Source organism: Heloderma suspectum, chromosome 6 (genome assembly GCF_057233095.1).
Source record: "Heloderma suspectum isolate Gila_16-S chromosome 6, 16-S_ref, whole genome shotgun sequence".
NCBI lineage: Eukaryota > Metazoa > Chordata > Lepidosauria > Squamata > Helodermatidae > Heloderma > Heloderma suspectum.
Window position 1 is genome coordinate 58,475,067 of NC_139463.1, and position 15,730 is coordinate 58,490,796.

General features: G+C 48.2%; 1 protein-coding gene across 1 annotated transcript; it reads right to left on the reverse strand.

Annotated features, from left to right (window-relative positions):
• Nucleotides 1-1,435: 1,435 nt before the first annotated feature.
• LOC146340943 (uncharacterized) lies at nt 1,436-15,103 on the reverse strand. The gene is made up of 4 exons (XM_084808235.1): nt 14,957-15,103; nt 13,362-13,558; nt 9,145-9,282; nt 1,436-2,726 (listed from the first exon to the last, which is right to left on the reverse strand). Exons 1-4 carry the CDS (start codon nt 14,961-14,963, stop codon nt 2,694-2,696), a joined length of 375 nt encoding a protein of 124 aa, XP_084664361.1. The 5' UTR covers nt 14,964-15,103; the 3' UTR covers nt 1,436-2,693.
• Nucleotides 15,104-15,730: the final 627 nt, after the last annotated feature.

Consider the following 15,730-nt stretch of genomic DNA (forward strand, 5'->3'; position numbering starts at 1 on the left):
GATGAATAGTGGGAGATTCAGGACAGATAAAAGAAAGGACCTTCTCACACAACGCATAGTTGAACTGTGGAACTCACTTCCGCAATGTGCAGTGATGGCCACCAATTGGGATGGCTGGATGACACAATCCAGGTGGAGAAGGCTATTACTGGCTACCAGTCCTGATGCCTGTATGCTGCCTTCAGTGTTGTAGGGACGATGCGTCTGTATGCCAGTTGTGGGGAACATGGGCAGGAGGTGCTCTTGCACTCATGTCCAGCTTGTGAGTTTCCCACGAGCATCTGGTTTGCAGCTCTGGGAACAGAATTCTGGATCAGATGGGCTCTTGGTCTGATTCACCATGACTCTTCTTACAGTAAGTTGCTATGACCAAACTATTGTATTTGGGGAGAGCCAGAAAGCCCCCAGTATATTTCTAGTATTTAGACACAAGAGCCCAGTCACTGGAATGCTACGAAATTCTTTAAGGTTACATGCATGGTCACTCTGACTTTTGGGGATGATATCCACACCTGGGGGGAGAGTTAAGAACATCACAATGGTTCACTTTATATTCAGATATGTGTATTTAAATGTCCATCTACCTTCTGGGTAGCACTTTATCTATCCAAAGTCAGCTTTGGAAAGTCCTTGGAAGCTCATGCCATTAAAACTGTGCTAGATGCCCAAACATTCTGCTACAACAGACTCATAGCAAATTCCTTCCTTCAGCTTGGTTATGGCTTTTTGGACCCTGCTCAGGGAGGGGAAGGGACACTCCCTGCCTTCTATCAGATTGATCCTAGTGAAATTCCTCAGTATGTGGGCTTAGTCCGGCTGCTCCTGTATTTCCACTGGAACTGGATTGGGTTACTTGCTCCCGAGGGTGACAGCGTTGAACATTTCATCCAGACACTCACCCCAATGCTCAAGCAGAATGACATCTGTGTGGCCATCTCTGAAACGTTCAATCCAGCGGACCCACTTTATCAGCATCAGATAGAAAGTGGATCTATTCCTAGTTCTTGGTTTGAGTCCCAAGTGATGATTTTCTTTGGGGACTCCAGTGCTATGTCACAATTAACACTGTTGTTGAGGAATCATGAACGAAAGACCAGGACCCCATTTAGGAAGGTTTGGATCATGACATCCTATTGGGAAATGGCTGTGGCAGGATCCCCCTCAGGTGGGTGGTATCTAAAAACCTTGTATGGTGCTTTGCACTTCAAAGTCCACACAAGGGATGTGCCAGAATTCAAGCATTTTCTTGCGGCGTTAGATCAACTCCAACCACAAGAAGTTGTCCCTCTTCGGCTCTGGTGGGAAAGGACATTTAATTGTCTGTTTCTGAAATCAGGCCAAACCTCTCCACGAGGAAAGATAAACTGCACTGGGAAGGAGAAGGCAGAGGACCTGCCTCACTACAAGTTTGAAATGAGCATGACAAGTCACAGCTACAGGATCTACAATGGTGTTTATTCTGTGGCACACGCGTTGCATGCTGTGTCTGGATCCAAACGTGGACTGACGGGGGGAGGCAGGAGGCTCCTGAACATCGAGCCGTGGCAGGTAACATCCTCCTTCACCCTGGGCAACCGTATGAATGCACCTCAGTGATTTCTCGGTGGTGTGATCCTGGAAGCAAATGGGGGGCCTGGGAGAAGGGGCGTTAGCCTTTCTTAAGCTCTGAAGAAGGACGTGTCCCCATGGAAATGCTTCCATGGCCATCCTTTCCATTAAAGAGCACTGGAAAGTGAGTCCAGGATAGAGGAGATTCGTGGCACTTCCAGAATAATTTTACAGTTGCAACTATGACTAGTGAGGAAGGAGGAAGGCTGCGAGGCCCCAGCCTGACATATAGGTCTTATCCATAAAGTGGTATCGTTCCCCAGCACACCCCTGAGAAGCAAACAGCAGGCAGCTCCCCCCACCAGCCTAGGTTCCATCTTGACAGCCAGCTGAAGAACCCCAGATGTTGCTGTCTTTGCTTCCATGAGTAAAACCCCTCCAGCTCCCACTCAAAGATAGGAGGCTGTGTTGTAGCAAGTAGGCACCAGCCAAAAAAGCCCGAACTATTCCACAAGCATAGCCGAGCAGATATGCCAAAATAAAATGCATCATAGGCATTAATTTACTAATGGAGTGCAGGAAAAAAAAAAACCTGTCTCCTAAAGATGCCAGAACTCATTCATAATCACCCCCATTTTCTAAATGTCTCTTGGTTTTCAGATCCTTGCCTCTTTGAGGAGCATCCGCTTTAACAACATCGCTGGAGATGAAGTCTCTTTCACAGAAAATGGCGAGAGATGGGATATCCTGAACTGGATCTTCTTCCAAAATGGATCTTTTTATTCTGTGAAAGTTGGGGTAGTGGATTCAGGGGCTCCCCCAGGCCAAGACTTCACCATTCACCCTGATACGATTGCATGGGCGACAGAGGTGTGGTTGAAGGGAATGTTCAGGGGTTCACCTTTCACCCCAGTTGGAACATGAACGTGGCAGGACAGAGGTCGCCTTCCCTGTGCAGAGAGAGGTATAGAGCACCATCTCTCTCTCTGCACTGAGTTTGAAAGTGGATGGGACGATCTTGCTGATATAATGGGAAAGGGAAGGAATTTGCTCCCTGTCCCCTTAGCCTCATCAGGATACAGCTGGTTCTGGTGTTAGGATTGGTGTCTCCCAGAGGAGCCTCTTTTACGATGGTGCTGAGAGATTCAGCCCTCCTGTTTGGGATATTGCAACCTCTTCTGCAAGTTAAAGGAAGGGGAAAGTTCGGCATTTTGCTAGTCAAAGCATGGACACAGCTGGCCTTAGGACTCTGTAGCCCACAGAGGCCTCCTGTTTCTTCCTCCCCTACCCCCGCCGCCTTTCTCCGTTGCTGGGAGTGCACCTGGCGTGCTCTCTCTCCTGCCTGAACACAGATAAATTGACTGAACAAACCCTTGCTTTGAAACTGCAAGCTGTCCATGCAGTGTATGGCAAGATGATGTGTGAGCTAAGCTGTTCTATTTCTTAACTAAAGGAAGAGTATGGCCGCTATATGTTCTTGAGCCTTGATGTGAATGTGGGACTTGGAAACCCACATTCTGCTTTGCCTCTCTCTGCTAAACTGCCTTTCGAATAAGAGGCAGCAATGCTACGTATTTCCCATCGTCTCCTAAACCCATAATCCCTTCCATCATGTAATGGGAGACTCTTGAGTAGCTACATTTGGTGCAATTGCTGCCATGTGGAAATAGTCCGCTGTTTGCCTTTTCCCTTTCAGAAGGTGCCCGTCGCGAGGTGTGTGGAGCGGTGCTCTCCAGGGCACCGGAGGAGAGTTCCAGAGGGGAAGCCGGTTTGCTGCTACAGATGTGACCATTGCCCAGAAGGGACGATTTCTGACTCCACAGGTACCTGCGACTTTGAGAGCCATGTAAAAGTGCAGAACTTACTGGGGCAAAAGTGAAGTGGGGACAGGGGGAGATCATAGACAAGGGGACGTGTGCCATTTGCCCTAGCAATATTTTCTCTATAAATACCATTTTGGATGGCGTAGCCTTTGATTGTGTGGATCACAACAAACTGTGGCAAATTCTAGGGATGTCAGAGAATTCTCCATGGATCTCAGTGAAACTGAATGCCAGTGCATTCAGCCCCCCAAATCCATGGTGGAACGATGCCCCTCCCCGCAAAAGGCACGCAAAACGGAGCACTTACCTGGTGCTGTTCACGATGCTTTGCGAATGGCGGCCGCGTGTGCGGCCTCGATTCGCTTCCATAATTTAGACCATGATAGGCTACGTAAATACTTACGTAGCCTATCACGGCTAACACAGGGATGCCATTTGTGTCCCTGAGGAGGCCGTTATAGGCTACGTAAGTATTTACCTAGCCTATCACGGCAAAAACAGGGAATGCAAATGGCAGCCACCGTAGCCGCCGCCATTTGTGTTCCTGTTTTTTTGCCACGTTAGGCTACATAAATATTTATGTAGCCTATCATGGCAAAAAAACAGGGATGCAAATGGCATAGTGGCCACCATTTGCACCCCTGTCTTTCGCCGTGATAGGCTACGTAAATATTTACATAGCCTATCACGGCCAAAAACAGGAATGCCTGCGTGTGCACCCAGCCAGCGGCTCCGTGGAGATACCACGGAGCGGAGCTGGCCAGGTTAGCATTTCAGGGGGAGGTGTGGAGCACCTCCCCTCCACTGCGAATCACCCCTGCGAAAAGGTAAGTGACTTTTGTACATCCCTAGCAAATTCTTAAAGAGATGGGAGAACCAGACCACCTCACCTGTCTCCTGAGAAACCTGTATGAGGGTCAAGAAGCAACAGTAAGAACCGGGCATGGAACAACCGATTGGTTCAAAATTGGGAAAGGAGTACGACAAGGCTGTATACTGTCGCCCTGCTTATTTAACTTATATGCAGAGTACATCATGAGAAACGCCGGGTTGGATGAATCACAGGTCGGAATTAAGATTGCTGGGAGAATTATCAACAACCTCAGATATGCAGACGATACCACCTTAATGTCAGAAAGCGAAGAGGATCTAAAGAGCCTCTTGTTGAGGGTGAAAGTGAAGAGTGCAAAAGCTGGTTTGAAACTCAACATTAGAAAAACTAAGATCATGGCATCTGGCCCCATCACTTCCTGGCATATAGAAGGGGAAGAAATGGAAGCAGTGACAGATTTTACTTTCTTGGGCCCCAAGATCGCCACAGACGGTGACTGTAGCCATGAAATTAAAAGATGCTTGCTCCTTGGGAGGAAAGCTATGGCAAACCTAGACAGCATAGTAAGAAGCAGAGACATCACCTTGCCGACAAAGGTCCGTCTAATCAAAGCTATGATTTTCCCAGTAGTAATGTCTGGCTGTGAGAGCTGGACTATAAGGAAGGCTGAGAACCGAAGAATTGATGCTTTCGAACTGTGGTGCTGGAGAAGACTCTTATGAGTCCCCTGGACTGCAAGGAGGTCAAATCAGTCCATCCTAAAGGAAATCAACCCTGAGTGCTCATTGGAAGGACAGATACTGAAGCTGAAGCTCCAATATTTTGGCCACCTAATGCGAAGAGAAAACTCCCTGGAAAAGACCCTGATGCTGGGAAAGATTGAAGGCAAAAGGAGAAGGGGACGGCAGAGGATGAGATGGCTAGATAGTATCACCGATGCAATGAATATGAACTTGAGCACACTCCGGGGGAGAGCGCAGGACAGGAAGGCCTGGAGTGCTATGGTCCATGGGGTCACGAAGAGTCGGACACGACTTAACGACTGAACAAACCTCTGTTGTTTACATCTGTGCAAAGTATTTATGCTTCCTCAAAAAATCTATTCAAATAATAAAATAAGGACTCCCAGGAAATTACTAATACTCACAAGTACAGAATCTGTCCTGGCTCCACTTTTCATGTGTATTTATTTTAGAACCATGTTCCCAACCTCGGTTGTTTTGTCATGAGACCGGAAGTGTTTGGGGCAGAACATTGACCAGGGCAGGTGGTTGGTCATCCTTATGTCAACTGGAGGACGTTACTCCAATGCAGGGATACTGTGGGTTCCCAACTGAGTCTGAGAGTCTGTTTTACTCCCCCCACTCCACTTGCCCCCAAACCTGGCTTGGTGAGCCCCTGGGATGTGCTGGACCCATCTGCTTGTGCCTGTGGGTTTCCTGTCCTCCAAGCGAACTGCCATTTTAGTGCATGGTGTGGGCTCTTGTCTTTTGTATATCTAATGTTGCACGCAATCATGGCTGGAAAGGGCCATTTCCACAACATTAGAGGCCTGTCATATTGTGGAAATGGCCCTTTACAGCCACCATTGTGCACAATACTAGATATATGGAAACTAGAGCCCCCGTCTTGCATCAAAATGGTGGCTCACATGGGGGAGTGGGCAGCTGCAGAGCATCCTGGACCAGGGCTCGTGTGGCCAGGCTTGGGTTGGTGGGCAGCAGGGGCAGTGCCTCACACGCCCAGCAGCCTCAGGTGAGTCCATCCACCCCTACTGGAATATCAGACGGTTTCCCCCATTTTATCTGTATTGATTTTTGCAATCTGTTCCCCAGCCTCTGCACCAGCACAGCTACTCAGAGGACATTTTATCATATTAAGATGATGAGGGATAGTATTTTCCCTATATCTTTGCCCATTCAGAAGATACTGCAGGTGACTGAGCATGACTGAGTTCTTAAATTTGCCAGGTTTTCATGTCTAGTCAGAGAATTTGTGACAGCAGTGCCAGGCAATTAGAGATGGATCATTAGCATCCTTTTACCGATTAAGAAGGAATCCAGATAAGGAGATTCCCGTGTTAAAAGTATAGTCCTGGGTTTCATTAGCATCATTCAAGAGAGTGCCATAAAACAATTAGTGGCATAACTGGGCCAGATGGGCCATGAGATAAGTGACAAGATACCTCATCCCAGATGGTAAATGCAGTAAGATATGTAAGAAGAAGATAAGCCCACAGGACAGGATGATATCCAAGAAATCTTCCAAGATCACTTTGAATTCTGTTTCTGTCTTCTAGGGCATTAGCTATCCGGCCCAATTTTGTGTCATCTGCAAATTTGATCAGCATTCCCTGCACCTCCTCCTCCAAGTCATTAATGACAACGTTGAAGAGCACTGGGCACAGGACTGAGCCCTGCGGTACCCCACTCGTTACCTCTCCCCAGTTTGGAAGATCCCACTGATAAGCACTCTTTGAGTCCAATTCTGTAGCCAACTGTCGATCCACCAGATCGTTGTTTCATCTAGCCCACTTTGAGCTCGTTTGCTCATCAGGATATCATGGGGCACTTTGTCGAACACTTTGCTGAAGTCTAGGTATATGATGTCCACAGCATTCCCGCAGTCCACAAGGGAGGTTTGTTGTTGTTCAGTCGTTCAGCCGTGTCCGACTCTTCGTGACCCCATGGACCATAGCACGCCAGGCCTTCCTGTCCTGCGCTCTCTCCCGGAGCGTGCTCAAGTTCATATTCATTGCATCCGTGATGCTATCTAGCCATCTCATCCTCTGCCATCCCCTTCTCCTTTTGTCTTCAGTCTTTCCCAGCATCAGGGTCTTTTCCAGGGAGTTTTCTCTTCGCATTAGGTGGCCAAAATATTTCAGCTTCAGCTTCATTATCTGTCCTTCCAAAGAGCAGTCAGGGTTGATTTCCTTTAGGATGGACTGATTTGACCTCCTTGCAGTCCAGGGGACTCGTAAGAGTCTTCTCCAGCACCACAGTTCGAAAGCATCAATTCTTCGGCGCTCAGCCTTCCTTATAGTCCAGCTCTCACAGCCATACATTACTACTGGGAAAACCATAGCTTTGATTAGACGGACCTTTGTCGGCAAGGTGATGTCTCTGCTTCTTACTATGCTGTCTAGGTTTGCCATAGCTTTCCTCCCAAGGAGCAAGCGTCTTTTAATTTCATGGCTACAGTCACCGTCTGCGGTGATCTTGGAGCCCAAGAAAGTAAAATCTGTCACTGCTTCCATTTCTTCCCCTTCTATATGCCAGGAAGTGATAGGGCCAGATGACATGATCTTAGTTTTTTTAATGTTGAGTTTCAAACCAGCTTTTGCACTCTCCTCTTTCACCCTCAACAAGAGGCTCTTGAGATCCTCTTCGCTTTCTGCCATTAGGGTGGTATCGTCTGCATATCGGAGGTTGTTGATAATTCTCCCGGCAATCTTAATTCCGACCTGTGATTCATCCAACCCGGCATTTCTCATGAACAAGGGAGGTTACCAGATCAAAAAATGAGATCAGATTCGTAAGGCAGAGTTTGTTCTTGACAAATCCATGTTGGCTTTGAGTCATCACTGCATTGTTTTCAAGGTGCTTACAGACAGATTGCTTTAGCATCTGCTCCAGAATTTTCCCAGGGATTGATGTCAGACTGATTGGTCTCTAGTTCCCATGATGTTGGGTACTTGAAATGTTTGAATTCATGCATGCAGAAGCTCTTATATTTAGTGCTGTTATGCTGATATCTTTGGAGTAAAAAGACAAGAAAAGACACATCTTGTCTGAGATGTTTCTTAAGAAAAGAATCCAGTATCACCCATCTTGAGAGTGAGGGATTAAGCTTGCTCTAAGATGTTTTTGAGAGGGTTCTCTATATGTATGGTTCATCAGGTAACACAGCATTGCCCTCGTACTGGTAACATATCTTGACAGAACCTCTGAACCAGGGCATATGCCACAGAACCGGGGGTGGGGGATGGGGGAGGGATGATATGGGAAGAAAAAGTAGCATTTTGTACCTTTTCTGCTTCTGGTGTTCTGATGGCCAAAGCTTAAACAGAAAATGATCAAAGGTGTACAGTAAGGTAGAGAATGGCTATTTCCATCCCTGTCTTTGAGGGCTGAACAAGGCTCCACATAATGAACGTCGTGTCATGACTGCGATATTTCAATCGCTGTTGCTCATTCCAGATGCAGCTCGCTGTGCCCCATGCCCAGAAGATCAACACCCAAACAAGAACCAAGACCAATGTATGTCCAAGAAGGTCCACTTCTTTCCTATCAAGAGACACTGGGGCAAAGCTTAGCTTCTCTAGCTCTTTTCCTCTCCTTGATCACGTCTCTAGTACTGGCAACCTTCATTCAACACCGTAACACACCAATCGTCAAAGCCAACAACCGAGAGCTCACTTATGTCCTCCTCATCTCCCTCCTGCTCTGCTTCCCCTGCTCCTTCCTGTTCATTGGCCAACCCACAAAGCTCACCTGTCTTCTGCGACAAAGTGTTTTCAGCATCATCTTCTCTGTTGCGATTTCTTCCATTTTGGCAAAAACTGTCACGGTAGTTCTGGCCTTCATGGCCACCAAGCCAGGAAACATGGCCAGAAAACTCTTGGGGAGACAACTGACAAACTCCATTCTCCTGGCCTGCCCCCTCATCCAAGCTGTGATCTGCACTTTCTGGTTGATGACCTCTCCACCATTCCTAAATGTCAACGTCCATTCCCTGCCTGGAGAGATCGTCGTGGAATGCAATGAAGGCTCAGTCACCATGTTTTACACTGTCTTGGGTTACATGGGTTTCCTGTCTCTTGTTAGCTTCATGGTGGCTTTCCTAGCAAGGAAACTGCCCGACAGCTTCAATGAAGCCAAGTTTATCACCTTCAGCATGCTGGTGTTTTGCAGTGTGTGGGTCTCCTTTGTGCCCACCTACCTGAGCACCAAGGGGAAGTCCATGGTGGCCGTGGAAATCTTCTCCATCTTGGCCTCTGGGGCTGGTCTCCTCAGTTGCATCTTCCTTCCCAAATGTTACATTATTCTCCTGATGCCCAGTCTCAATTGTAAAGATCACCTAATAAGAAGAAGGAACCTGTGATTACAATACATGGTTTAAAAAACTCCCCGCTAATTCATTTTCCAGTCAATCACTCACAATTCAGCTTCCTATTTCTTCTTACAGGATTTATTCTGTTCCCCATTTCTTTTATTGTAAAATAAAACCTTCTAGTTAACTCCTGTATTGCTGTATATTTTTATACTGACTGGGTGGCATGGTGTTTTGTTTGTTAGCTTAAAGTTATGGAAGGAATTAAGATGTTTATAGGGTTGGGGTTGGTCTGAATGACCTTTGGGGGTACTTTACAGCCCAAAGACTCTGAGTGCAAAGCAATTCAGAATCCCACCCAACTGTGTACATCTTGGTTCTAACATTTCAGTAGGCAGAGGCCTGGAGGCAACCCCTCTTAATGATGTGACAAGAGATGATAGCCCATAACCTTCTGTTGGTGTGTTTCAACGGGAGATGGTATGGGTCAAGAAATTGTTGGTGGGCAGCGGAGACACAGCTCATCTTTTCTTTCCCCTCACTGGACTTTTCTGGAGGCGGGTGACTGTTCTCTTTCCCTCTCCCTGAGGAATATCCTCATTGTGTTTGGTGTGAGAATAGAGACCAGAGAAGTTCATGTGTGTCTTGGACAGTCTGTGCCATAAGTGGGTCTGAAAAGGAGTTAGAGGGTTGACTTTGCTCTCTGCAGTAAATCCTGTTGGACTCAGGGGTTTCCCTGGACATTGGAAGGGGAACATTGCCTGTTTGGAGTGCTAATGTTGTGGTTCATCACTTTATGTTCACCCTGTATTTAGGCAGAAATAAAATGTCAATCACAGAAGTCTCCTTCTGTGGAAAATGAACCATGCCTAAGTGCTGGAACCCCTGAAACGTCTCACTGTTCAGAGTTGAGGGTCCTGCACATAAAAATGCTGCAGCCCGATTTATTACATGGATTAACCACTTCCTAGAATGTTTTGTTAATAGACAAATTGTTAAAAGACCATTTAAGGCATTTGACTGAGTTGAATGTTTTCTTGTTTCTTTGTTTCTTTGTGTGTTTATTTCATGTTATGGGAACTGCATCCCAATTTGTTAAAGCTGTATATTCAGCACCAGGTATTTTAATTAACAAAGAACCAATGGGAGGACAGGATTGTCCCCTTTTACCATTATTGGTTTCCCTGGGCATCAGACCACCTGCTATTGCATTCTGCCTGTTACCCCACATACATGGTACCAAGATAAATACGAGTCAGATAAAAGCCACGTTATATGCAGATCACATTCTGACATATTTGACCCAGCCAGACTGTGCTTCATCAATATGGTTTGAGGAGATTTGAAAATACAGCTTGATCCTATATTATCAAATGAACAGATCAACAACAGCCCTTATCTCTATAAAGAGATAGGATCATGAAGAGAACCTAATTCTAACAAATGAGGGTCTTCCAACTGCCACCCAAGAAGGCTTTCAGTACGTAATTGCCAGGCCTCATTTACAGGGGTTGAGTAGGGATGGCGGAGAATTTCTCCCCGAAACTTCGGGGGGCTGAGCGCCAACGTGTTTGGCCCCCCGAACAAGTTTCGGGGAGAAATCCTCCGCACCCCCCCCTGCACCCCGCACCCCCCTGGGATGGGACTTACCTTTTGCGAATGTCCCTCCCGGGGGCTGGTCCGGCTGGCGGTTCGTCGGGTTTTCGAGCGAGGCGGGAGCGGCAGCCGGTCTTTTGACCGGCTGCCGCCGCCGCCATTGTAATGAAAGAAAAAAAAAAAAACTTCCCCTGATAGGCTACGCTTTGCTGCTCCCCCCACGAAGTTCAGGCCGGGGAGGAGGCACCTCGCCTCGCCCGGCCGCGAACGCGACAGTAAAAAAAAAAACTTCCCCTGATAGGCTACGTGACGATTCACGTAGCCTATCATGGCTAGATCTGCAGTCAGCCGTGATAGGCTACGTGAATCGTCACGTAGCCTATCACGGGTGACTTAAAAAAAAAAAAAGCGCGTACGCGAATGGCGGCCCCCATAGGGAGCCGCCATTCCCATTCCTTATTTGGTGGCTGTAGTCTACGTAAATGTTTACGTAGACTACGGCGAAAATAAGGGCAACGCTATTTGCGTTGCCCTTATTTTCGCTGTAGTCTACGTAAACATTTACCTAAACTACAGCCACCAAATAAGGAACGGGAATGGCGGCTCCCTATGGGGGCCGCCATTCGCGTACGCGCTTTTTTTTTTTTTTAAGTCACCCGTGATAGGCTACGTGACGATTCACGTAGCCTATCACGGCTGACTGCAGATCTAGCCATGATAGGCTATGTGAATCGTCACGTAGCCTATCAGGGGAAGTTTTTTTTTTTACTTTCGCGTTCGCGGCCGGGCGAGGCGAGGTGCCTCCTCCCCGGCCTGAACTTCACGGGGGGAGCAGCAAAGCGCTCCCCCCCACCGCGAACGGCCTTCGACGACAGGTAAGTGACTTTCGTCCACCCCTAGGGTTGAGAAGGTTTTCAGACATTGCCATCTTCCACTTGTCACTCTCTTGTGTTTCCCAGTGCTGCATCTGTCTTGTTTTTCCCTCCACAAAATCCCATTCTTCAGGAAAGAACCAAGTAGCTGCACAAGGCGTTTGGATTGATAGGGCTGGGAGCTGTCGATCTGGAGAGCACACCCTATCCTGCCAGCAGGTGAAACCACTTCATCTAATATGTGGATGGTGGAGCAATGAGGGGCAGGTGAAGAACGGTGTGTCTGTGGCAAATAGGGATGCCAACGCATTTGGCCCCCCGAAATTGGTGGGGAAATTCTCCGACACCCCCCGTCCCCCCCCGGGATGGGACTTACCTTGTGCAAATGTCCCTCGCGGCGGCGGGTCCCGGCTGCCGCTGCTGCCATTTCCAAATAGAGTAAAAAAAAAAAAAAATGTGATAGGCTACGTACATCTTTACGTAGTCTATCACGGCTGACTTTGGGGGAAAAAAAGCATGTTGCCCTTATTTTTGCTGTAGTCTACATAAATGTTTACGTAGACTACCCATGCCCAAATAAGGAATGCAAATGGCGGCGCCCATGGGTGCCGCCATTTGCGTACGCCCTTTTTTTCCCCCAAAGTCAGCTGTGATAGGCTACGTAAAGATTTATGTAGCCTATCATTGCTGACTTTGAAAATCTAGCCATGATAGGCTATATAAATCTTTACATAGCCTATCACGTTTTTTTTTTTAAAAAAATTCTTTCGCAGCCGGAGAAGCGGGGCACTCCCCACCGGCCAGAATTTCGGCGGGGAGGGATGGGGCACCTCCTCCCCGGCCAGAATTTTGGCGGGGAGGGGCGGGATGCCTCCCCACCCTCCAAGAATTTCAGGGGGAGAAACGGAGCACCTCCCCCCCCCAAAAAAAAGCTGCGGGACCAGGTAAGGGACTTTTGTTCATCCCTAGTGGCAAACCCTCTGCTGATACGGATGTACAGCACCCCCTAGAGCATCTTGCATATCTTGATGCCATTCTATGAAGAATGGATCTAATGAGGAAAGTTACAACATCTGGGATTGTGTAGCTTTGAAGAAAAGGCGAGTAAGGGGAGAAATTTACTTAATTATTTATCGCATGGCACATTTACAAAGCATTACAATAAAAATGTAGAGCATTATAAATATGAAATGTAAAATATAAAATATAGACAGGAATATTACAAATGTATGTCTAGGTTACAGATAAGTTTTTTACTTCTGTTGTCACAGCCAGGAATTCAGCAAAGTCCCCATTTGTAGGCTCGGTTTTGACACTCTGTCACTATATGTTGGATAGTTTGTTTTTCAGCCCCACAATCACAATTTGATGTTGTTTTGCTCCATTTATAAAGGGCATCTGCACATCTACCATGACCCCATGCGAATTCGGTTCAAGATTGTCCATATCGCACGGGGCTGGTCAAATCCAGGTAGTTTTTCCAAGATTCAGGGCAAGCTTTGGCATTGTGGAGGGCAATTTCCTAGCCAATGTTGTTTCCATGTGTTGTGGACATTGAAATCATCTTCTAGAAGAGCTTTAGCAGTAGAAATGGCTGGATGTCTCGATCTTAACTAGGGATGTATGAAAGTCACTTACCTTTTCGTGGATTGTGTTCATGGTGGGAGGGGAGGCGTTCCGTCCCTCCCCCCAGAATCCTCGACAGGGGGGGAGGTGATCTGGTCCTCCCCCCTGGAATCCTCGACGGCCGGCTGTGCTCCATGGCGACTCCGCAGAGCAACTGGCCAGGCCCAGGCCAGGGACGTCTGCAGCTGGATTTCTGGCCACGGAGGTCTCTGGGTAAAAAAAAAACAAACGCGTACACAAATGGCGGCGGCTACGGCCGCCGCCATTTGTGTTCCTTATTTTTCGCTGTCTTAGTCTATGTAAATATTTATGTAGACTAAGATGAAGACAAGAAAGGGGAACGCAAAGAGCACCCAGTACATATTTACGTAGACTAAGATGCCAAAAAATAAGGAAATGGCCGTAGCCGCTGCCATTTGCTTACACTATTTTTTTTTTTTTTTTACCCAGATGTGATAAGCTATGTAAGTCTTTACATAGCCTATCACATCTATGGGGGAAAAAAAACAAAAAACACACAGACTGCAAATGGCAGTGGCGGCAGCCGGTCGGAAGACCAGCTGCCGCCGCCGCCACTGCCGAAGCTGCCGCTGGAGCTGCTGCCATCCGAAACATCCGCCCCAGGTAAGTCTCATCCCGGGGGGGATCTGCGGGGGGCAAGGGAGGGTGGCAGGCCATTCCGTGATGGATTTCAGGGGGCCGAATGCACTGGCATTCAGCCTCACCACGTTCCGTCACAGAATTCTCTGGCATCCCTAATCTTAACCTGTTTTGCTCCAAGTAGGTTATGTCATTTAATATTGGTAGCTGGAGATTGTCAATAATCTTCCGGTATTCTTGAGGAAGGGCGCTCTTTCGTCTTGCATCCAGAGGTGGTATATGGCTCAAAACAGGCAGCCAGTTTGTGGGAGTAGATCGTATCATCCCACTAACAGTACGCATTGACTCATGCAGTTTTGTATCAATCTTTCTTGTGTGCGGACTATTAAGCCACACTGGGGCACAGTACTCTGCTGCTGAGTAAACCAGACTGAGTGCGGTGTTCTTAGTGTATCCGCTGTCGAGCCCCAGCTAGTGCCGCATAGTTTGTGTAGAATGTTATTTCTACTTCTCAGTTTGGCAGCAGTCTTCATCAAATGTTCTTCATAGGAAAGTGTCCTATCCAGTGTGACCCCAAGCATGAATACTTCCGTCTTTGTTGGATTGGGCTGTAACCTCCACTTACAGAAATATTTATCCAGTGTGTCTAGATCAGAAGTGAGGACATCTTCAGTTGTCTCAAAGGATTTATGTTGTGTGGCTATAGCCCAATCTAGGGGTGTACAAAAACCCACTTACCTGGCTCCATCAGGTTCCGCAGGTGGGGGGAGGCACTCCGTCCCTCCCCCCGGAATCCTCACCGGGGGGGAGGCACTCCACACCTCCCCCTGTAATCCTGGCTGGCTGGCTCTGCTCCGCGGTCAAGCCACGGAGCTGCCGGACGGCTTTGGCCGCCCGCAGCCAGATATCCGGCTGCTGGGCAGCCCTGCAGGGACGCTAATGGCGGCTGTTGTAGCCGCTGTCGTTTGCATCCCAGTAGTGAGTAGGGGTGGATGAAAGTCACTTACCTGTCATCGAAGCTTGTTCATGGGGGGGGGGAGGCGCTTCGCTGCTCCCCCCGCGAAGTTCAGGCCGGGGAGGGGAGGCTTCCCGCCTCGCCCCGGCCGAAATTCAGGCCGGGGAGGAGGCTTCCTGCCTCGCCCGGCCACGAACTCCAAAGTTTTTTTTTTTTAAAAAAATGCCCCCGTGATAGGCTACGTGTCGATTAACGTAGCCTATCATGGCTGACTTTGCAGATCTAGCCATGATAGGCTACGTTAATTGTCACGTAGCCTATCACGGGGGCGTTTTTTTTTTCTTTCATTGGAATGGCAGTGGCGGCAGCCGGTCGAAAGACTGGCTGCCGCTCCCGCCCCGCATGAACACCCGCCGAACCACCGGCCGGACCCGCCGCCGGGAGGGACATTCGGCAAAGGTAAGTCCCGTCCCGGGGGGGGCGGGGGGCGGGGGGGGCGGAGAATTTCTCCCCGAAACTTGTTCAGGGGGTCAAACACGTTGGCGCTCGGCCCCCCGAAGTTTCGGGGAGAAATTCTCTGCCATCCCTAGTAGTGAGCCGTGATTGGCTACATAAATATTTACATAGCCTTTCATGGCAGCGGGAAAACCCCAGTCTACACAAATGGTGGTAGCCGCCGCCATTTGTGTAGGCTGGGTCTTTTTCCCCCCTGCCGTGATAGGCTATGTAAATACTTATGTAGCCTATCACAGCCTCCGCAGGGACGCAAATGGCATCCCTGCATTAGTCATGATAGGCTACATAAGTATTTACATAGCCTATCATG